This window comes from Lynx rufus, unplaced genomic scaffold (genome assembly GCF_022079265.1).
Source record: "Lynx rufus isolate CCGP_SWC_20201006 ecotype Redwood Valley unplaced genomic scaffold, mLynRuf1.p SCAF_9, whole genome shotgun sequence".
NCBI lineage: Eukaryota > Metazoa > Chordata > Mammalia > Carnivora > Felidae > Lynx > Lynx rufus.
Window position 1 is genome coordinate 66,710,983 of NW_025814897.1, and position 25,110 is coordinate 66,736,092.

At 38.0% G+C, this 25,110-nt stretch overlaps 1 protein-coding gene across 2 annotated transcripts in view; it reads right to left on the reverse strand.

The window, feature by feature from the left end:
- The window catches only part of SBF2 (SET binding factor 2), a 489,861-nt gene that overhangs the window by 190,539 nt on the left and 274,212 nt on the right, over positions 1-25,110 (reverse strand). For both annotated transcript variants that reach the window (XM_047070360.1, XM_047070361.1), the window contains exons 10-14: positions 18,721-18,798; positions 17,492-17,605; positions 16,904-17,032; positions 13,473-13,571; positions 1,817-2,021 (exon numbers count right to left, since the gene is read on the reverse strand). In XM_047070360.1, coding sequence (XP_046926316.1) covers positions 1,817-2,021; positions 13,473-13,571; positions 16,904-17,032; positions 17,492-17,605; positions 18,721-18,798 — 625 coding nt within the window. The remainder of the gene's footprint in view (positions 1-1,816; positions 2,022-13,472; positions 13,572-16,903; positions 17,033-17,491; positions 17,606-18,720; positions 18,799-25,110) is intronic.

Below are 25,110 nucleotides of genomic sequence, written 5' to 3' on the forward strand. Positions count from 1 at the left end.
TGGCTAAAAAAAAAACCCACCACATGCTGTTTACAAGAGGTATACATTTTTTTTATGTTTATTTGTTTTGAGAGAGAGAGAGAGAGGGTGAGCAGGGGAGGGGCAGAGAGAGAGAGGGAGAAAAATCTGAAGCAGGCTCCAGGCTCTGAGCTGCCAGCACAGAACCCAACGTGGAGCTCAAACCCACAAGCTGAAGTGACCTGAGCTGAAGTCAGACACTCAACTGACTGAGCCACCCAGGTGCCCCTACAAGAGGCATATATTAAACATAAAGCCCTAGAAAATTTGAAAATAAAAGGATAAAAAAAGATAAACCATACAAACACTAAGCAAAGGAAAGCTGGCATAGCTATATAAATATCAAAGTATACTTTAAGGCAAGCAGTATTACTAGACACAAAGAGGAACATTTCATAATGATAAAGGGATCAATCACCAGGTTGCTATGATATATCAAATATATGTGGATCCAACAAATCATCTCCAAAATATATGAAGGAAAATATGGATAGAATTAAAATGAGAAATAGGTAAATTCTACTATTATCACAGGAGACTATAACACATTTCCCTCAAAAGCTGAAGAAGAAGAGATAAAAATCAGTAAAGAAAGACAACCCACAGAATGGGAAAAAATATTTGCAAATTACATATCTGATAAGGGACTTGTATACAAAGTATATACAGAACTCTTATGAATCAATAATAAAGAGACCAGTAGCCCATTTAAAAATGGACAAAGGATCTAAATACACATTTCTCCAAAGAAGATATAAAGAATGGTAAATAAGTAGATGAAAAGATGCTCTATAACATCAGTGTATATAGAGAATTCAGAATGCCCCATACATTGCTAATGGGAATGTAAAATGGTGCAGCTGTTTTGGAAAACAGTCTGGCAGTTTCTAAAACTATTAAACATAGACTTACCATATGACCCAGAAATTCCACACCTAGTGATATACCTGAAAGAACTGAAAACATATATCCATACAAAAACTTACACATGAATGCTCACAGCAGCATTCTGAAAACAGTAGTCAAAAAGTAGTCAAAAGTAGGCAAAAGTAGAAACAACCCAACCACCCACCTGTTGGTGAATGGACAACAAAACGTAAATATATATACTTACATATACATATACATATACATATACATATACATATACATATACACACATATACACACATACATGTATACATATATGTATATCTCCATACGATGGAATATTATTCAGGTATAAAAAGCAATGAAGTACTGTTACATGCTACATGGATGAACCTTGAAAATATTATGCTAAATGAAGTCAGTTACAAAAGATCATATACTGTATAATTCCATTTATATAAAATGTCCAGAATAGGTAAATCTATAAAGATATAAAGATTATTGCCTAACAGTAGAGAGGAATGGTTTTGGTGGAAAATGGGGAGTGAGTACTAATGGGTATGGGTATTTCTATTTGGCATAATGAAAACAATCTGATATTATGTAGTGAAAATGGTTGCACAACTCTGTGGATATGCTAAAAACCACTGAATGGTGCACTTATTGAGTTTTATGGTGTGTGAAATATAACTCAATATAGCCGTTTTTTAAAAAGAGAAGATTCTATAGTATAGCAGTTACATTAATGGTTACTGTTTGTGAGAGACAGTGAATGGAACAGTGTTTCTGGGTGTTAACAATGCTCTAATTCTGGTTATACAAGTTTGTTTACTTTGTAAAAATTCGTCAAGTGGCACACTTTCATTTTTGTGTCTTCTATCTTGATAAAAGGTTTACTTTTAAAACAAACAAAGAGACAGATACATACCAACAGGTGGACCTGCTGGCACAACACATTTCTTTTCCACTCGTGAAGCAGGAGGCGCATTCTGGTTCTTAGCAAGATTTTCCTGTATTAATTCCTGTACCCGAGTTTCATTAATTTTTGGGAAAGGCAGAATATGAACTCGCAAGTGGGATCCTTCTGTTGGGCGTGGAACTTTCTGGAATGCCATATGAGGGTTAGGATTCTCCTGCAATATCAAACAGGTAAAATTAGTCAGAAGTTGAAATACCAATGGAAGATTGTCAGGCAGAGAGTGGGAGCTCAAAGGGACAAAAACTGAAATCAGACAGATGAGTGATTATATAAACATTCAGATACATGCCATAAAAGAGAGTACCAGAATCTTCTTAGGGGATCTATCAGCAGCATCTGATAATATAGCTGATCACTCAAACTCCTTTTCTATGAATACTTTCTCCATGTGGTTTCTAGGTCTTCTTGCTACATCTTTGTCTATTTTTTTATCTGCCTAATCTCTTAACTATGTAAAAACACCAGGGCTCAGACTTCGGGCCTCTTTTCTATCTACACTTATTTCCTTGGGGACAACTTCCATTCTCAATATTTCAACCATAAAAACACCAATGATCCATAAATTCTTTCCTCCAACTGAGCTTTCTCCTGAACGCCATATACGTATATTCAACTGCCTGTGCAGAGTATTTCCATTTGGATTTAAAATAACTTCTTGAGTCACCTGGGTGGCTCAGTCGGTTAAGCATCTGCCTTCGGCTCAGGTCATGATCTCATGGTTCGTGAGTTCAAGCCCCACATGGGGCTTTGCAATGACAGTGCAGAGCCTGCTTGGGATTCTCTCTCCCTCTCTCTCTGCCCTTCCCCTGCTTGTGCTCTCTCGCTCTCTCTCTGAGTGAATAAACTTAAAAAATTAAAAAAAAATAACTTCTTAAATAGACGTCCAAATGGCGCAATTACTCTTCCCCTCCTCCAAATCTGCTTTCTATAGTCTTCTCCACTTCAGTAAATGGCATATTTATTTTTCCTCTCAGGTGAAATGCTTAGCTATCTGTAATGTCTTTCTCCAACACTCAATCATCCATTCCTCTGCAAACTTTTTGGACTTTGCCTTTCAAATATGTTCCTAATCTGACCATTTTTCAACAACCCTATGGTTCAAGGCAACATCTCTATATTACCACAGAACAACAGTCTCCTGACTGGTCTCTCTGCTTCCATCCTCATTCCCTCCCTCCCTCTATTCTTAATACTGCAGACAGAGTGATCTAGTTAAAAGTATGTCAAACTATCACCTCAATACTCTGTTCATTCCAGTAGCTCTTTATCTTACTCAGAGTAAAATCCAAAGTTCCTAAAATAATTTACAAGGCCCCACAAGATCTGGCTTTCCTATAGGACTGTCCTGCTACTGTTTTCTTTCATTCTGCTCTAGCTACCCAGGCCTTCTTGTTCCAGCCTCAAGGCCTTTGCACTTAACTGTTACTTCTGCCTATCTTCCTACAATTTCAACAGCATCCTTTATTCCTTCCTGCATTTCTTTGCTCAAATGCTACCTTTCTTGCCCACCTTATCTAAAGTTATACCAATACACTCCCTATCCCTCTTATTATATGTTCCTCTTTAGCACTTACCATCTTCTCACATATTATAAATTTTATTTAACTTGCTTATTGTCTACCCTTCTCTTACTAAAATGAAGCTCCGTGAGGGCCAACATTTCAGCCAATCAGAAAAATATTCTTTGCCCTCTGCTGTATACCTGTTGCATCTAGAAACTGCCTGGCACATAGCAGGCACCCTAAACTACTTCCCACTATTTCATAATAAGTGGGACACAATGTTGAACACATACTAGGATTGCAATAATTGAAGTAAATATATCAGCTAATATTTTCATAGATCCTTAGGGCTGGCATAAATTTTTATCTTGCCACCCAGTTAAGGAGGATTATATTTCGAACACCACAGGTAGAATGGAATTCATCTTTTAATAACGTTCTCTAGGGAAAGATGTTTCACTGCCATTCTTAGACCAATTCTAGCATTTATTATCCTTTGCAACCAGAAAATTCCCTTTTCTTCTTGAACCTGTTATTTGTGTTGTAGATTAAGCTCAATACTACCCTATACTTTCTCCAGACAGTTAAAATGGATATCTGTCATCATCTACTAGAGCTACTCCCCACAATTCTTTATGGTTATATGGTCCAGACCCAGATAAAGAAAAGGTTCAGCCATGGCAGATGACATAGGTAGCATATCTCAGCAACACAATAATAATTAATACTCTTTTAAGTGTAAAAAAGCCCGAGTTCTAGTTTTTGTTCGACTCATGTGTGATGCTGGGAAAATAACTTTGCCTGAGGGACATCTTACAAGGTTCCTGAGAAGGTGAAATTAGTTATAAAATTTGTTCTTGCCAAAGTAACCCTTATATGCACTTTGTGTTTTCCCTTTGCATTGTTAGCAAAGGCAGGGGAAAATACATAAATAAATTCCTATGCCAAGTCTTCACGATCACCACTTTCTAAACTATATGCTGAAAAAATTGTTCTAAAACTATGCTTGGATTAACACCAACATCACTGGTCTATAGTTTCTGCAACTGTCCTTTTCAAAAGTAGTATGCTTGTTTTTGTTTTTCTGTTCTTTAGTCACAATGTCTAAGATATCTTCTCAAAGTTACAAATATCAATTTTCTAAAACTCACTGGCAGATTTTTTTTTTCAGGCTGGAAAGGTAATTCATGTGGATTTTGAGGTCAGAATCAGAATCATTTAAGTATAGTCTTCATTACTTCTGTTTCTATTTATACTTATTTTCTTTATAATAAAATAAAAACTTAAAATATATTTTCCATGATGTAAATAATATTCATTGTAACAAATGTTAAAACATGGAAAAATAGAATTAAAAAATACATCTTCTTAGTTATCTTTCCTAACTATATTTTATCTCTCTCTTACTATATATTCTTTTATCTTGTTCCGAAAATGACTTAAGGTCATTTAGAAAAATAAAGATACACATATTATTTCTACTTAAAATCCTGCAATGTATAAGTTCATCCTAAACCTTATATGGAAGAATAAAGATACAAAAATACTCAAGGCAATTCTGAAGAAGATTAAGTGGAGAAGTCAAAGTTCCAAGATCTCAAAACTTACCTAAGCCTATAATAATAAATCTAGTATGGCAACTGGTATTAGTGAAGGGTTAAAAAGGCTAATGGAATAAAGGCCCAGAAACAGGACTATGTGTGAAAACGTGATAGAGACAGGTGACACTACGATTCACAGGGAATGGTTGGACAATTCAATGAGACAGGTAGTACAACAAAGTATTTTTAGTGCCTGGTCTGTGATGCCAGACCTTCTGGGTTAAATTCCAGCTTAGCCACTTATTGGTAGTGTGACCTGGTACGGTGTCAATTCACTCACCACTTGTGTTTTAGTTTCCTCACCTGTAATCTAGATAATGGTACAGTACCTACTTCATAAGGTTCTTGAGAGGACAAAATGAGTTGTTACAGGAAAACTTTTAGTGCCTGTGTGCACTCACGTGTGCACACACATACACACTTTCCCAGAAAATATGAAAGCTGTTTTCTAAAAATTTAGAGTACATTCATGTAAAAAATATTTATTCACTGCATATTCTATAGCATGACACCATACCTCTAAAACTCAAACCATGTCTTTCTCCCACGAATCCCATCATATCACCAGCTACTTACCTTTTAACAACAACAACAAAAATCATAGTCAATAAGAGTTAAAACAGAAATAACTTATTAAAGAAAAGATATTGCTATTAGTCATCAATAGTGTTATTCTTCTCATAAGCAATATGAAATATTATAAACCAAATCTATAGAATTAAGATTAAAAAGCATTTTTAATCATTTTAAAACAAAGCTCAAAGATGAGGCTATCCTGCAGTTGTATAGACATTATACATAAAATTCATATTATGGGATAAAGTTACAAAATTATAACATATTCAATTGTGTTCAGAAGATGCAAAAAAGGCTCATGCCTGTGAATCAAAGTGCTTGTTTTTTCTGGATGCTGTGTCTGTATACTGCTGCCCTCTAACGGGCACTGTGGTAAATATAAAGAAATACATTTGCTACTTTACACCCAATTTGGTCACATAATGGCTTTCAAGAAGACAGAAGAAATGAGAGGAAATTTAAGGCTCACTGAACTCTGCATATTCTTAGAAACATCTGCTCTTACTTGGAACTTCAGCTGCATTTGGACTGTTCCCTTGAAGATTACTGAGCTCATTAAAAACCGCAGCCTAATTTTGTTGTTGAATATCCTTGTGGAAACAAGGAAATTCATTATTTTCAATAGAAGAAAGAAGCTGCCAAATTTTCATCTTTGATTGCAGAGAAATGCAAATATAAATTAATAACCAAGAATTCAGGCCACTAAACACTATGGTGAACATGGTAACAATTTTGTTCAAGGCAGCCAAGATGAACTGCCCACAAAAGCCAGCAAAATGCACTATTGTTTAGAGGGAATTTTAAAATTAGATAATGGTTTTCAAGAAATGGGCTCTGTAATCCTGCTTTGAGAATGTATGATAGTAATGGGAGGTACAATGATTTTCTCAGACTTGAAAAAATGACACACATACCATCTGGTCTGGAAACATGGATTTTTCTTTTTTTTTTTTTTGGCAAGCGAAATGAGAATATGCCTAGGGCTTATGGAAAACAAGGCTGAGAATGCACTTCGAATAAAAGCAAAGCAAGCAAAATAAAACAAAAAGCCCCAAACCCTACTGGAAATACAAAATAGGCAACATTGGGGAAAACAATTTCTTCCTACACGTTGGTCTCAGCAGTGAATGACAAATCGATGTGACCTTGTTGGTGGCTACCAAGTTTCCCATATTAATTTAGGTATTTAATAATTATTTAATGTGCACCAATTATTATAGAGCCATGTGGGAGAGCAAGTTACACAAAACCTTCCGAACACAGCTGAAATCAATACTATCACTGGACTAAGTCATTAAACACTGACAAAATATAACTGGACTTTTTAGGGTTGCCTAGTTGTGCATACAATATTGACGAAAGGAAACATTCTCAACTTTCCATCCTCACAGGACTTTCAATGATCACCCAGATGAATTAAAGCTGCATCCTTAACACAAATAAGTTTGGTGTATGACTTTAATACCTAATATGCTGATTCCCCTAATCCAGGGTTTCTGTACCATGGCAATTTTAACATTTTGAGCTAGATATTTCTTTGTTTGGATGGGGAAGTAGTGGGTGTCTTGTAAATTTGTAAATTGTAAGATGTTTAGAAGCATCCCTAGCATCTGCCTACCAGATGCCACTAGGACACCCTCCTCAGCTGTGACAAACAGAAATGTCTCCAGATGTTGCCAAATTTCTGGAAGGGAGGGGTTACCCCTGCTGAGAACCACTGCTCTAATTCATAATTCTAGATGGAGGTTTCATATTCTAAGACAAGTACTCTTTTCACAAGTGCCAAGAGAGGACGCATCAACTAGGTAAGAGACCCATACTTTCGCTCACCTGCTGACATGCAAATTAAAACTATAAGATACCACCGCATACTTATGAGAATGGCTAAAAACAAAATAAGACCAAACAAACAAACAAACCTGAGGATACAAATGTTGGTAAAGATGCAGAACAAATGTAACTCATATATGTCTGGTGGGAATGCAAAATGGTATAGACTTTTGGGAAAATAGTCTGGCAGTTTATTATAAAGTTTACATTTTGTTACCATATATCCCAGCATCCTACTTCTAAATATTTACCCAAGAGAAGTGAAAATTTATGTTCACACAAAACCTGTGCAAATGTTCTAGTGGTTTTGTTCATAATTGCCACAATTGCCCTTCAGTTGGTTAATAGATAAACAGAAGTTTGAGGCATCCATGCAATGGACTACTACTCAACAATGAAAAGGAATAAACAACTGATCTATGCAGCATAAAGGAATCTGAAATGCAGTATGCTAAGTGAAAGAAACCAAATTCAAAAAGCTACATACTGACATTACAGAAAAGGCAAAAACTAAAGAGACAGAAAACAGATCAGTTATTAAGAGTTTGAGGTGGTACGAGGAAGTGATTATAACAAGGAAAGGAATTTAGGGGGGTTGTCAAAAATGTTCTGTCCTTACTGTAGTGGTGATGGATTATACAGCTTCATTCATTTGTTAATATCTACAGTACATTTTGATGGTTTTTTTTTAATATTTATTTTTGAGACAGAGCATGAGCAGGGGAGGGGCAGAGAGAGAGGAAGACACAGAATCGGAAGCAGGCTCCAGGCTCTGAGGTGTCAGCACAGAGCCCAATGCAGAGCTTGAACTCACGGACTGTGAGATCATGACCTGAGCCGAAGTTGGATGCTTAACCGACTGAGCCACCCAGGCGTCCCTAGAGTACATTTTAAAAAAGGTACATATTACTACATGTAAATTATCTCACAGTAAACGTGACTTAAAAATGAACAAATAGATCAGATAAGATAAGGGAGAAGTCTGATTTTTATGCTTTGGGGATCTCATTTCATCACAATAATCTAAGTAAGCTGTTTATGTTTTGACTTTTTAAGACTAAAGATGATCACAGTATTTTACATCCTTCCTATAACAACAACAAAATCCTTTTATTCACAGTTGGCAAAGAGATAATAACATCAGTGTAGATTAAATTTGCATGGTAGTGAAAGTAACTTTATGTTGAAATGTAAAGGGTATAGACTTTATGTGATTTATAATGGATATTCCTGTATTTGGACTTTGTTCTCCCATTAGGATTTTAAAACCTATTCACTGCAATGCTAGGCAATGAAACATCCATGAGGCACAAATAGAAATCTCATATTATTCTATAAGAAGGTCCAAGTCTTCTTATTTTTCCTTTAACTTTTAAGAAAACTATCAAACAAATTACACAGTCTAGCAAATATTTATATACCATTGCAGATGCAAAACAAATTAGAAAAACTGCACTATGTAAAACAGTAAAATACATATCCAACTGATTCCTTGATGCCTTGGAATGGAGGTTTTCTAAATTTCTTGTCTTGGCCTATCTTAACATTCTCATTTTGTGTACAGTCAGTGGTCCTTTATTAGTATATATGAGAATCACAGAGATAGAGCCAGTAAGTAGATAAATGTGCTGTCATATAGACATGGAAGATTCTGAAAGCCAAAGTGAGCAGACCCAGATCCAGTATTATCAATTGGGAATGGAAAGAAAAGCTGTATAGTGAATGGCCAATAATCTTCATGGTATAAACCTTGCCAATGCTTACACAATTTGTCTCTAATGGAGTTATTCCCTTCCTGCTCCTTCATGTCTCCTTCCCATTCCTGTCCTCTACCTAAGTCACCAAATTATTTCCTTAATTATTTAAGAAGCTCCAGAAAGTGAAAAGAGCACCCAAACACTGTTACAATCCATCCTACTCACGTCTCCTCATATTCTCACACACCAAAAAGCAATACAAGGGAGTAGTGAGAAGAAACAGAAATTAAGGTTCGTTTTTGAGGTACTTCAAAGGGAAATGAAGCAGAGAGAGTAGGCACACATACCAGACTTCACTGCAACAAAGTATTTACAAACATCTAAGTGGAATCACCAGGTCTCAATTCTAACCCAATAATAAGGAAACAGCCAAATTATATGGTTGGTTCTTGCTGACCAAAAGGGAATTTAGAATGTGATAAAAAAAAAAAAAACTGACTAGTTAAAAATAGAACCATCTGGATTATTTTCCTTGCATTGAGACCATTCTTCCTCCCTCCCCTCAACTTCCTGCATGACCCAAGAAAGTAACTTTACCATCATACTCTGCCTTTTAACTTTGTAACATATTTACTTCAGGAATGTTGGGACCATGTGGAGTTTAGAATCTTACAACTAGACAGAATCTCAGAAAGTCTGAGGACAATCCATGGGGATAGTCTGAAATTCTCACTCATCACGTAGATATATCCTCTTTCGAAGGATACTATGGGAATCGTGTACCTAGAAAATGCCTGGTGCTAGCAGACGCTTAATAAATACATACTGAAAGAATGGAATGGATCAAATTAAATGGAATAGGATTAGATTGGGGGAGAAAAGCTCAATAAGGGCTCAAGAAATGCAGAGTACATTTGAAGGGTGATTTCCATCTCTGACCTAGTCATACAAGTCCCTCATGATGATCACTTTAAAAGTACTGTTTTTAAAGGATAGGTGTTGATGTGGGGGAACAAAAGCAAAAAGAAAACAATTAAATTTCCTTACTACTAACAGCCCATTGACAAGTTCTTGAAACAGGCAGAGTGACCTTCCTCTAGGAACTCAGCTGCCTCCATGCTGACACTTTGCTAAGGGCAAAAGGCAATCTTAGCCTGACCCCTCAGGATCCTGTGAGTCTACCTCAAACATATAGAAATTCCTTTGGAAGCTTCCTTTATCTCTATCCACCAAGATGTATATTGGCAATCATACTCGAAGCATAAGGCCTACTGATACACATCTGAAAGGTCTCATGACTGAGTTTTTACTAAACAGTAATAAATGACATTTTCTTAACAATAGCTAGCCCCCAACAGGGTCCTGGAAACCTTGTTTTCAAAATTCCTTGGAGGCTTGTGCTATCCCTAACCCCCTCCCAACCTAAAAGTATATAATCAGTCACCTGTCACAACCTCAGTGCAACTCTTTCTGTGCATGGGTCCTATTGTTCCCGTGCTTTAATAAAAACACCTTTTTGCACCAAAGATGTTTCAAGAATTCTTTCTTGGCCCTTGGCTCTGCACCCCACCACCCAAACCACATCAGCCGTCGTCTGTGTTTTCCATTTACCTTTAATAATCTATAAAAATTAGCTGCTTGTGCCCACCCTGCACTGGTCCCTCGCAGACTGGGAGTGCTCCAGGATGGGGAGTACTGGTGCTGGGGCCTTACCCCCAGGGCCGCAGTGGGCAGGAGCCTGCAGCTGGAGCACTGGGAGAGATTTGGAGCACAAAAGGACAGATTTCCTCTCTTGCGGGAATAAGACGCTCTACTGGACACCCATGCCTCAGTGTGTTTACTCAAAAAAAAAAAAAAAAAAAAAAAAAAAAAGATGGTTTCATCACCCAGCAAGCAGAAATCACCATCTCTGCATTGGTCAAGAACATGGATGCCAACATGGATATTGTCTACAAGGATATGGTCACCAAGATGCAGCAGATCACTGTTTAGCAAAATAATGTCCCAGACTTCTAATGTGAAAAAAGATATGATTATTTTGGAGAACAGTGAGTTTTCAGCCCTCAGAGCAGAATATGAGAAAATAAACCTTGAACTACATTGGTTAAAACAACCAAGTAACGGATGAAGTGATCAAAGTCTGAACAGATAACCAAATTAGGCTTCGTTCCAGAAAAGAGCAGAGTGAAAGAAATGTGTTCGCTGAAATGAAAGGAAGCTGCTGGAAATGAGGACAGAGATGGTGACACTGCATGCCCAGCAAGATAGAGCTGTCACCAAGACAGGCAGGAAGATAGACACTGAGGTCACCAGCCTCAAAACCATGCTGGACATCGCAGAAGCTTGGTAACATTAAATATTTAGCAGGGTCTGGATTCACCTAATAGTAGCTCTGGGATTTTATTGCCTGTGGATATAATAAAGTGTCTATTTAAAGAGAAAAAAAAGAATGTATAATTATTACTTATTTTATTGCAGTTTTCAGTCTTGTGTCAGCTTAGTACAAGCTATGTATCATAAAATTTAAGTTCTAGGATGGCAAGAAGGGAAATTACTTTGTTTTTGCATCAAAGTGACTTGGCACACTCCCTTACATACACACTGTGTACTCAGTCATGTAATAGAGACAAACCTGTGTCAGAACCCCATCTCTGGTCACTTACAGGCTACAAAATTCTGTAGTTCTGGAATAGTCTTGTAAAGATCTAAGAAATAAACATTCAATTATTCAAGGGATCAGTTCCAAAATCTCAAACACTGATTTCCATTTGATGTTTTGCTATTTTTTGAAATCCATCAATAAATCACTCCTAGTAGCCAAGAAAAAAGACTTTCTACCTTTGGTTTCCCACATATCAATAACTGCCCTATTTATCTCACAGGGTCATTTCCAAGATCAAATGAGAAAGTATGTTAAAGTGCTTTAAAATGACAAGGTATAAAGTCAGTCATTGAAAATATTACTATTTTTCAAGTTGGAGATAAGCCAGTCTAATGGAGGGAAGGAAAATAGGTTTAGGGATTGGATAATTGAAAGTTTCTGAATTTAAAATCTGGATTCAATCACTTAATAGCCATATGATCCTGAGCCAATGATCCTCAGTAAAATGGGGATAATGACACCTATCTTAATGTTGTTGTTATGAAGATTAGAGATGATGTATGTAAGGTGCTTAATCCCATGTCTGGTACATTGTGTTAAGCATTCAATATTTATTATTATTATTACAGTCAATCAATATAAATTTCTCATGTGGTCATGCTCTATATGAGTTCTACACAGCCGTCATAAATGGTGAACACCAGCACAGAACACACATTTTTCTTCTGACAGAATTCTTTTTTTTTTAAATTTTAGCATACTAACCAAGAAATAGTTTTAGTATACTGGACACAGTTATATGTGGAGTTTAGGGTATTAGTCAAAGGGATAAATTTTAAAATAACTTCAGAAACAAAATTCATAAATAATTGAATAACATGAAACAAAGAAACACAATTTAGCATTCTTGTTTTTATCCAATTGGGTCTCAGATTTCAAATGGGTGTGACAAAGCACTGACTAATGACCCACTGTCCAAAAACACCCACCTATTCAAGTAATTAAGTTAAACAATACTAGGATACCAATCACAAATCCTTCTTCACTGTATTTCCTGAAAAATATTATCTTCCCTCAACTCTCCCCTGGAAGACCACACTTCCCGTTTACTTTCCTTTTCTTAGTAAAAGGATTAAACTCTGCAAGGCTTCACAGGTAGGAAGAATGACTAGTAATCATTAGCCAAAATCCATTTTTCTGCATGCATGTAATGACACTGTCATCTTAGGATCTCTTTTGTTTTGGTATCCAGGCGATTACTTCACACTTTATCACATCCCACTCTTTAGAATTTATTGCATTTCTTCTATACACAGGGAATATTTCCACCCTTGAGTTTCTGTGCTCACTTGACAATTTGGTTTCTTCCTTTCAGCTTTTCACTCCCTGTCTGCTCAAAACAATACAACTCAATTTTCCTGATCCAGATGACAATCACTGCACCACACTAAGCAGAGCACATTGGTCAATTCTAGTTCTGGTCTCCAATGAGTTTAATCTTTATGTCTTAAAAATGCACAATATGCTCTTAAGAAGACAGGGACCTAAATGAAAATCCAATGAGGGCACATAACAAATTGGGAAACTGTGACTGAGGTGTTTTCATAATATAGTTGATTAACAGGAAAATCACTTTGAAAAATGAGGTCTGTTTTGATGCACATATCTTATAACTTATAATCCTAAAGGTTTTAAGTCAGAGCAAAAAGATTATTACTAGAAAGATGTAGTTTCTTTAAACAAAATAATTACATACTTTTAAAATTAATGACTGTCTAAATAAATATACTTACTTACATTTTTGAACAGTTGCTCGGCAAGTTCTCTGACATGCTTTATTATCTTCACTGGGTTATTTTCTTCAACCTTAATTCGCTCTACTTCAAAAGCTACCAACTTGGAAAAAGAATCAAATGGCAAAACATCAACTCCAAAAATGGTAAATTAGAAAACAGTATGATAATTTCATACAATTTGCAAACCAAAAAGCATCTAAAACATACGTTACTATTAAAACAAAATATTTTACATTTTACTGCATTTCACCTCTATTCTAAAGTTACAGAGTTGATTGAGTCCTTGGATGGTCTGGTGGTCTCTCCCTGATTATTCAGGGCCTTATTTCTTCTTGGGGAAGAAACTGAGAGAGACCCACTCATTCTCCAGGCCTCATTCATAAAATGCTCTCAGAGAATTTCAGACAGTCAGGAAGTCTCCAACATTTCCCTAGCTTACAAAACATGAACCAAATGTTCAAGTCAGGTCACTCAGACTTTAGTTCTAGCTCTTCTGACAGTGATTTGGAACAAGTCACTAAAACTCCCTGAGCTTCAGTCTCTTCATCTCTAAAATCAGATGGAAAAACAAAATGATCTGTGGACTCCTTCTAGTTCTTACAATATATAACTCTAATCCATTTCCCCATGAAACTAATTTACTGGGAGAACTGTGTTTTAAAAAATTTTTCTTTAATGTTTATTTTATTTTTGAGACAGAGGGAGACAGAGCATGGATGGGGGAGGGTCAGAGAGAGAGGGAGACACAGAATCTGAAGCAGGCTCCAGGCTCTAAGCTGTCAGCACAGAGCCCAACGCGGGGCTCGAACTCACAGACCATGAGATCATGACCTGAGCCGAAGTCAGAAGCTCAACCGACTGAGCCACCCCGGCGCCCCAAGAGAACTGTGTGAATATATCCACTTGCGAGTGGAGAAAAGAGTACAAAAAGGAAAAAAATGGGAAGAAGGATAAATAGATGAATGATTTCTTTAAAAAGGGTATAAGATTTTTCCTTCTAGAAACTAACAGATTCACTGGAACAGACAACATATAAAACTCTGTTCTAGGCCAGGATTCAGAAAGATTGTCAAACAAAGACAAACATTCCTTTCCTTCTAACAGGCCTATTTGATTGGAGTGTGGGGACCAGACAACACACAATGCAGGCCGTCTCTCAAAGGCTCATTAAGTCTTGGGTATGGTAGGCTACCCTGGGTTCAATGAAAACAAGGATCCCTTTCCTAGGAGCAAATGTTATTTTCCTTTAAAAGCACATTCAAGCAAATGAAATGGTCCAAGACAGGGTGGAAAGAGGGGGATGCTTGGGTGGCTCAGTCAGTTGAGTGTCCGACTCTTGATTTCTGCTCTGGTCATGATCCCAGGATTGTGGGCTCAAGTCCCACGTTGGGCTTCATGCTGAGCATGGAGCCTGTTTAGAGTCTCTCTCTCTCACTCTCTCTCTCTCTCTTTTTCTCTCTCCCCCTGCCTCTTTCCTCTGCTTACACAGCTCTCTCTAAAAACAATCAAACAAACAAACAACAACAAAAAAACAGGGGTAAGGAGAAATTACTTAGATCTGGTATCTCATTCGTTCTACGCCTTTGACTGAAATATACATAAGAACAACTGGCTTTCAAGTAACAACATCAATTAGACACTAAAAATTGTAACTGTAGGCAGAACACAGAACTGGATGACCACTCAGGGGAGATTCAGTAGGAATCAGTCCTTGTCTTACCATTATTTCCAATGTATATAAAGGTGTATAATAAAAGGTAAGTTGCCATATAAAGTTAGAGACCTAAAATAAAGCTTAATGCAGACTAAGTGGCTCTCAAAGTCACTTATTCTAGGAAAGTTTGGAGGAGGTGGTGAGATAAGAGCAGAGTATGAGAAATGGGAGGTCATGATTAGATTGAAAAGTAGAGGGAGGATACTCTAGGCAAGGGAAGGATTTACAAAAACAGTGAGAGGCTGTGGCAAGCAAGTTTTCTGCAAGTAATCAATCTGACTTACTAGCTGTGATAATGCTGCCAGAAGGAGTTACTAAGAGAATTAGATAGAAAAAAAAAAGGGAATATATAAACTGATGTAACTATTCAAAATGCTTCAGAGATTAATAAAATATGGGGACTAGAAAGGATCTTAGAGAGCATCTAATTTAACTCCATAAAACATTATATATAGATTACTTAATTCAGGATCTAACAGCTGATATACATTAGTATTAGATAGTCAATGATCCATCATATTAAATGTTGGTATTAGGGAATCAGTGATTAGTAACTGATTAGAAAGAATTGCTCACCACAGGGCAATCTCTCCTAAGTCTTCATATGCTTTGTGTTATTAACTGAAGTATTTAGTGAAGGTCTCCATACTCAGAACTTAACATGTGCCTCTTCTTTCATTCTTTTCTGTGATTACTTAACTATCTTTACAGAAAATAAAAGATCGCTCTCTGAACTGAGGATCTTTAACAACTTGAGTCCTATCTTCTCTATACACAATAAAATGACCTGTGGCAAAATATAATCACTATTACTATTCTCCACTATCTTGGGTGCCAGGAGTGTTTTCCTTTTACAGACTTCAAGAAACCTCTAGATTTATTGGTTCCAATACAGTGTTCTTTTAGAAAATGAAATGGGAATAATATTCATTGTTCTATCCACCAGAATGAGCTGCTATAAACGTAGCTAAATGATAAATGGAAAATGTACTAAAATAAATCAAACTAACACAAAATAGCATCCTTATTTTGAGTCACATTTGTCTTAATTTTCCCTTTATAAGGCCAATTCCTTGAAGACAGAGACAAAACCTGTCTTCCATACATTTAAGATCTCCTACAGGAGACAAACAAATGTTGATTATTGATTAATAAGAATGCCATTAAGCCAAGCTATGGTTCTATGACACTAATAGACTAAATGTAACTGTAGTTTGAAATCACATATCTATATATTAAACTTAGACTTTTATCTCTATGAAACTGATAAAGGAATCACTGTATTATTGCCTTTAAAAATAAGTTTTTGGGGTGCCAGGGTGGCTCAGTCATTTAAGCATCTGACTCTTGATCCAGGCTCAAGCCATCTGCCCTTCCCCCGCTTGTGTTTTTTCTTTCTCTCTCAAAATAAATACACAAACTTATAAAATAAGAGTTCTATTTATATAACCACTGTTACTTTTTCAAAAATATTTTAATGAACTATTTAAATTCAGGTGTTCAAGATGTTTATGTACTTCTGTAACATCCTATATTTTTCTAATTTTCCAGTCCACATTATAAATACCAAGATTTAATAAGCATAATAATAAATAACATTTGGATTATTTGGTATTTAATTTATAATATATTTAGGATTTTGATTAAAACACTTGTCCACTTTTAACTACTGGTCCAATTTTGTCTGTAAATATGCATTCATTTGATAAGAACTATACCTCATCAAAGAGATCACAGGATCTATAGGGTGGACCTCTTTCTGAAACAAAACCTGCAAATGCCATTCCATTGAGCACTTTAGTGAGGAAATCATTCTCAACCAAACCACGCTGCCCCAAGAAAGCTGTCTGTAAAGAAAGAAAAATTGAAATGACTATCTTATCACTTAGTAATAGATGAATTGTCAAAACAAAAATAGAAAGATCAACACCTGAATAAGTATCTTTATGTATAAATGTGTTATAAGATACATTCTCTCAAAAAGGGCTTTTGATACTAGAAATACTACATGTATTGGAAAAAATAAAAATGGGTCTGTCTATAAAGCAGGAGGAGAAACAAAAAATTAACACTCAATTTTAAAAGAAAAACCAACTTAAAATTAACAAACTCTAAAGACAAACATGTCAGTTCCATAGCGTTATTAAAAATTACCATAAAATCACACAAAGCAGAGATTGAAGAATGACCTTCGTTTAACAAACTAAGGTCAAAATACAAGGCTAGAAAAAGACAACCAAGTTGTTTCATTAAATGAGAGGCTACATTTCAGACAGATACAGCATTTTGGTACTGTATCATCTTACCTTGTGAAAATGTATTACCGGTTCTGCATGAATTCTTATAAGTTGTAGGCATGATCTATATCCTTGGAAAAGTTGTGCAAATAATCTAAGAAAAACTGCACGTACTTCTTTATCCTGAAAATATAAGAAGAAACAAGTTAGGTAAATGAAATTTCTTTAAAAAAATGCAATATCACAAAGACAAAAAGTTGAAAAGAATCTGAGAGGTTATTTAATAAATCTGTCTGTGCTTCCTACACATAAGTCTTATTTGTGGCAGCCTTGAGTGGTGGGCATCTAGCCCATTCTATTGTTGAACAGAGTAAGCTATTAAATAGTTCTTTTTACAAGTGAACCAAACAAAGCTTGCCTCCTAGTGTATCCAATTTTCCTCTTGGAAAAAAGTCACAAAGTCTAACCCTTTCACCATGTTAGAGAAGGACATATTTCCCAATCATTTGATTTTTACAACCATCAAAAGAATTACAGTCACAAATATAAAAGAAAATAATCTCAAAAGACTATATTTTAAAAGCTTATGAAATTCTTCCAAAGTTTATCCAATTTATAAAAATCTATTCCTATATTAATAAGGTATGACTTAAAACTATGTTTTGATAATTCAGGTTTTAATAAAATCATAGTTTTAGAACTATAAGGAAACTTACAGATTTATTTGGTCAACCCTTTATTTAATGGATGGAAATGCTAAAGAATGCTTAAGTAACTTATCAAAGGTGTCCAGTTCTATAAGGCTTCTTCTTGGCCATAAAGCTCAACTCTAAGAAATGCAATGGGCAAAATTTAAAAGGAGACTGTATTATATACTAACTCTTCCATGGCTTCTAATCGAAACTATTTTCTTCCACTCACTCTTCAAACTTGATTCTCTCATTGTCAACAATATGTGTATCCATTTTTTATAAGCTTCCCCCTTGTATCCTTGCCTGACCCTTTCGATTTGATACTTGGCATAGTTTTCCAAGTCATAACCTATGTTCTGATTTTTTATCCCACACTTACTCTTGCCTCTCAGGGCAGCAGTCTCAACTCTACTCCCTCCAGGTCAATGTGCCACCTGTGGCTCCTCAGAGAGCAGGTCACAAGATCAGTCAGTGACAGTTCTAAATCAGTACACTTTTTACAAGGCTGTCCATCTGACTCTCACTATATTCAGCTTCTTTAACAGCCATACAAATAAAAGTACAGCTCTGTTTAAAAGCATCAAATTTAAATATTAAATTTCTTACCAGCATTTTTGAATGGGATAAAGCTGTTCGTGGAGGGGGAAAAGCATGATCTGCTACTTCCAAATCTGGGTGTAGAATCTAAAGCAAAGAAATTTGATTATATACAAAATCTTAATACCAGTAAAAGCTATTAATTAACCTACTTGGAGCATTAAGATGAAAAAGTATCAGTACATGAATTACAATATATTTCCCTCTATGAAACACAATGCAATTAGCTGAGGCAGCTCTGCATGTACTATTGTGGAAAGATCTCTAAGATAAAATATTTGATGAAGAAACATATTCTAAAAAAACACACACAAGTAGGGTCTCATTTATTTGAAAATAAAACAAACCTTAAACTGTATATACACACACACCGATTAAATATACAAAATGAAAATGTAAAGTTCTGAAAGAATATATACTAAACTATAAAATATTAGTTACCTCTGGGAAGGGAACAGACTAGGGCAGAGTGATTTGTCTATATAGTTGAAAATGTTAAGCAAGCATCTGTTTTTAGGTTTATTAATGTACTTAAAATTAATTAATTAACTGAAATACTGAGGGGAAAGGGAATAGCTGATGAACCTCACAGTCGAGAGGGGGTAAAAATATAATGCAATGTGCAAGTACTACAAATATATGTAGAAAAATATATGAAACATAAAGTACAATTAATTCAACCTAGAGAAAGCTAAAAAAAAGGGTAATATTTGAGTTAGGCTTCAAAGAAAAACAGGTTGGGGAGCAGGTAGGTAAGAAAGATCTATGAGGGACTTAACACAGAGAAAAAGATGAAATTGCATTAGTAGGCAGTAAATTTTTGTCTTTACAGAATCATTTCCAAATACTCAGGTTTTGGTAGTATACTTATAATTGATGACAAGACCCATAAAAATACTTAAAAATGACGCTGAAATATTGACAATATTTATAACCAATAACCCAATCATTACTGCAGTATAATAATACAGTATAATTCATGTCTAGAAAATCATCCATGGTTATTACTCAGTTCAACTGTGTTGCCCTTTGATCACAGTTATTTACTAACCAAATGAAGCTCATATTCTTGTGTGTCAAAGCTCCCACTCAGTTAATCAAATGTGATTTTTTTGGTTCTAGCTTGACAGTACACTGTGTTCTCATGTCTTATTTATAGTACTACAGTGTACCACCCAATCCACCACTGTGCTTGACAACCACAAAAAGAGGTATACACAGCTTTACCAAAAACAAGTTTTACTCACTGATCAAATTTGGTGGCACAGGTGTTGCAGGTTAAGGTATATCAGTGTGCAGCAGACTTTCTATCAGGAGCCATTGACTTAAGAACTAAAATGTTAATATTTGTTCATTTTGGTACTTCATCCCTGAATAACTATTAATATTATTATTAAGTAATCATATATAAGATTTAGAAAGTTAATTATGATTTCTAGAAACATTAAACTTTTTTTCAATCACTCAAATACTACCTTCTCATCATGTGCTCTATCCATATACCACCAATGTACTTAGTACTTTTCTTTCAATTGTCTTTAAATCAACTCACCTATTGAAATCTAGTATTTTATTGGATAATATCATCTATGAAAACATAGGTTTTATATGCTCTTTTTTAAAAAAAAAATTTTTTTTCAACGTTTATTTATTTTTGGGACAGAGAGAGACAGAGCATGAACGGGGGAGGGGCAGAGAGAGAGGGAGACACAGAATCGGAAACAGGCTCCAGGCTCTGAGCCATCAGCCCAGAGCCCGACGCAGGGCTCGAACTCACGGACCGCGAGATCGTGACCTGGCTGAAGTCGGACGTTTAACCGACTGCGCCACCTAGGCGCCCCTATATGCTATTTTTAATACATATTATGATAAATACATAACTATTAAAATAACAAAGGTTGCCACATATGATCCCAAATCATATCCATCCTTGACTTTGGTAAACAGTCATTTAGGCATCCTGTGCATACAACATTCTCCTGCAGAGACAGACCAGGAAACAGGCCTAGAGATGGAACGTGATTTGCTCAGTAGTATCAAGTGGTAAGATGCAGACTGGACTCTAAGTCTCCGGAGTCCTGCACTAGTACTCTTATTACTCTATCACATCTTGTATTCTAGATTACACTAGGAAATGTCAGTCTTCTCTAAATGTTCACATCTCACACATACCACTTAACGATATAAGGATTAATACAAATTTGAAAATATTCTAAGAATAAAATACTTCCTGGTAATCCTAGACTTCTGAGTTCCTATTTAAGGGAAATTTTATTTTAAACAGCTCAATTGGAATATTATTCAAGAATATGAAGGCCTTAGTTCTAGTAATGGCTTTAAAGCAATGAAGAATTTCTAAGTTACAATTTTCTTTTTTTTTTTTTTAATTTTTTTTAATGTTTATTTATTATTGAGAGACAGAGAGAGGCAGAGCGTGAGCAGGGGAGGGGTAGAGAGAGAGGGAGACACAGAATCTGAAGCAGGCTGCAGGCTCTGAGCTGTCAGCACAGAGCTCGACGTGCGGCTCTAACTCACAAACTGTGAGATCATGACCTGAGCTGAAGTCGGACGCCCAACCAACTGAGCCACCCAGGTGCCCCGGTTCATGTAACTTTAAAGTCCAGGGTTCAAATGATGACATCAGGACTGAATTTCTCTGTCCCTTGGTTCCACTTCTGTGGCACCATGCTCAGCCTTTACCTCTCCACCCAGACTGCATACTTTCAGATTTCCATCCAGGGGAAAGAGAGCACTTCCCTCCACCCCAAGACAACAAAGTCCTGGGCCTGGCTCCCACTGACCCAAACTGAGTCACTTGGCTACTCTAAACCAATCCCTAGGGCCAGAGGGATGGCAGGTGCAATTGATCTTGCCATAAATCATCCCTAACTTTAAGGACAGAATCGAGCCAACTCCCCCCAGAGCCACTTTACTGCGTAGATTATGGCACCGAACCCCAAAAACCTAGGAGCTGTTACTGTAGTCAGGGTGAATGAATGTTGAGAAACTCCGTTTGGTCCTTATTTTTCACATTTTGCCTGAACCACCTCCAGACCAGCAGAGGTCTTCAGCAAGCGTGTAGGGACGAATTGTTAAACCACAGGCTTCTCACCCTCCCAAACTCCAATTTGGGCTTGGTCTCACACTTTCCCCACTTCCTACCCAGGTGTGACCAAATCCCCATGTGGGAGCAGGTGGAGAAAGGAGCTAGTCCCATAGGTCCCATCATTGAGCTCCAGGCTGGGGTGAGGTCAGTCTATAGGTAGTGTTGGACATTCCTCAAGCACTGAGATTTGGAGAGGGCAAAGCTGTAAATAGGAATGGGGAGGGATATTAATTTCCTATTGACACTGTAACAAATTACTAAAAACTTAGTGGTTTAAAACAATACAAATTTGTTATCTTACAGTTCTGGAGGTTAGAAGTCTGCCTCATTAACTAAAATCAAGGTGTTGGCAGAACTGTGTTCCTTTCTGGAGGCTCTAGGGAAGAATCCATTTCCTTGCCTTTTTGAGTTTCCAAAGGTCAAAAGCTCACGACCCTCTTCCATCTTCAAAGCTAGCAACAGCTGGTTCACCCTCGTCACTCTGACTCTTCTGCCTCCCTCTTCCACATTTAAGGACCCCTGTGATTATATTAGATCCACCTGGATAATCCAGGATAATCTCATTTTAAGGACAGCTAATTAACATTAATACCATCTGCAACCGTAATTCCCCCTTGCCATGCAACATAACATATTCACAGGTTTGCAGGGATTAGGCTGTGGACATAGCGGTGGGAGGCCTCTCCCAGCAAAGGCCACTGTGTTCTGAGACCAGTTCTTAGAGTGCATGGAAGGTAAGGCTCCCTTCTTGGAGCTCTGGGATAGGGAGTGTTAGGTAGATAGTCCAGCCCGGTCCCAATAGCTGTCCTCACTAGGCCAATGGCCCAAGTTAAGACTTGAGAAAGCAGCTCACTCAGGAATATAAAAGTGTGACATCACCAAGGTGAGTGTAGAATTTCCCAGAGGGCAGCTGGTCTTTGAGGGATGCTGAGAACTTAGAGGACAACCTGTAGGGGTTACTGCTGATGCTGCTTGAGTCAACAGAAGAGGAAGAAGGAAAGTATGATGGCCTCACAGCCCACCATCTGGGAGAGGGTATCAGTTTTTAACCATCCAGCAACTACCACCCACCTCACTGGAGAAGAGAGAGGTGGAGGGCTGTGGCTTGCAGCCAGAGGAGCCTGGAGCTTAGACAGGGTTTCACGCTGCCTGGATGAAACAGTCTGGTTTCACCCAAGCAGCTTCTGGGCTTTGGCCTTAGTTGGACTGGGTTCAAATCTCACTCTATTTAGATGGTGTGAACCTTGGAAAGGTTCTCACCTTCTCTGAGCCTCTAGTTCCTTATCTATTAAATGAAAATGGCATCACCATGTTCTTCACATGGCTATTAAGAATTAGTTCTTGGGGGGGGGCACGTGGGTTGTTCAGTCAGTTAAGGGTCTGACTCTTGGTATCAGCTCAGGTCTCACTCATGGTCTAGCTGATAAGATTGAGCCCTGCGTCGGACTCTGTGCTGACAGCACAGAGCCTGGTTGGGATTCTCTCCCCCTCTCGCTGCCCCTCCCCACCTCAAAATAAATAAACTTAAAAAATTAAATAATTCTTATGCAACGTTCTAGAGGCGAGGATTATGAGATAGTGTGAAAGAAGCCCCAGCATGGATTAGCAATAAAGCTACGTCTTGAGACAGACACGGGGTTGAATTTTGCCCTTACCATAACTGGTTGTATGAGTTTGGGCAATATATTTAACCCCAATAAGCCTACATCACTGGGAGTGTTTCCTAGTCATAGAATATGTTTCCTGTGTCCCAAATCCGAGGCAAGCAGCTTCCTATTTAAATGGGGGAAAATATTAGTACCTCCTTCCTAGGGTTGATGTAATCTTATAGATGCTCATAATCAACTTGATTCAGTGCCTGACGTACGAACTTCACTCAAGTTAGGATAACTCAACCCATTTGGAGGAGCTGGGAGGACGGGATGTGGGGAACAGAGGGCTAAAATGATTGCAAGATATCCTCAGGGATGTAGGGGTGAGGGCATCCCTAAGCACAGGCCTCTAGGACAGGCCAGTATGAACAGCAGGCTCACCCAGTGTAGGCACAGGCTGGCTGGCTGGCTTTTGGCCAACAGAATGTGTTTCCCTTTGCCTGGAAACCAGAAGGTGTGGCTGAGGCAGGGCATGGAGAGGAGCCTGCTCTGGACCTCTCTCGTTCCCCAAATGCTGGGGACCAGCTCCCCCCGGGCTGAAGGAGACAAGTTGAGTGGGAAACCACCTGGAAGAACACTTCACGGCCGAAGGTTTGAAAAGGCCTTGGGTCCTTACTGCCTACTGGGTGCCTAGGGTTCAGGCCCAGCCCTGGGACAACAGGTGAGATGGAAGCTGAACGCCTTAGGAAGAGTTCCCCCAAGCCATGATGCGCGGTGCACGGGGCTCCTGCTGTGAACTAGAGCCCTGGGTTAACAGGCCCCAGGGACGGGTGGTGGAGCTAGAACAAAGGGTATCCACGCACACTTCCCACCGCAGGTGTGGACCAGGAGCCAGTATAAATGCCCGCTGCCTGAGCTTCAGACCATGTACTCGTACAGCTGCCTGGAGCCCGGAGCGGGCGTCTGGCCTCCGCTGCAGCCCCTCACTTACTCCTACCCGTTCCGCCCTTTGCTGCTGCCCCTCATCCACGCCCACAGCTGCTGCTGCTGCCGGCTTCCGAGCCTGACCGCGGGCGAGTGGCCGGCTCCGCGGGAATACCACTGCTTCCACAGCCAAGGCGCGCCCCTGGCGGCCGCGCCGCCCTCGTGGGCCTTCCCGCAGACCTACGCCGCGGCCCTGCGCCCGCCTTACCCCACGCCTGGCTACCTGGGGCCATTCCTACAGGGGTGCGCGGCGGAGGGGATGGCGGCCGCCCAGCGCAACGCGCCGTGGCCGGAAGGCAGTAGCTTGCAGCTCGAGCTGCGATGGGGCCGCATGGAACGTGCTCCTCTAAGTTACAATTTTCTGATGATGAATAAATTGGCACCTAAAATTTTGTTGGTAAAATAAAATGCCATGCTTTTAAAAATCAACTAAGGGGTGCCTGGCTAGTTTAGTCCATAGAGCACACGACTCTTGAGTTCAGGATCATTGGTTCAGGCCCCCTGTTCAGCATGGAGTTTACTTTAAAAAAGTTGAAAACAAAATCAACTAAAGTAAAATAACTACAAAAACATAAATGTGTCGGTGAGAAACACCAAAGCTACAAGACTTATTAAAACTTGATTCCAAAGAATGCTGGATATTTAATCTATCAATAAGTTACATTTTTCTGTTGTAACTTGAAAATATTGGCAGGACAATATCACACTGTTTTGCAA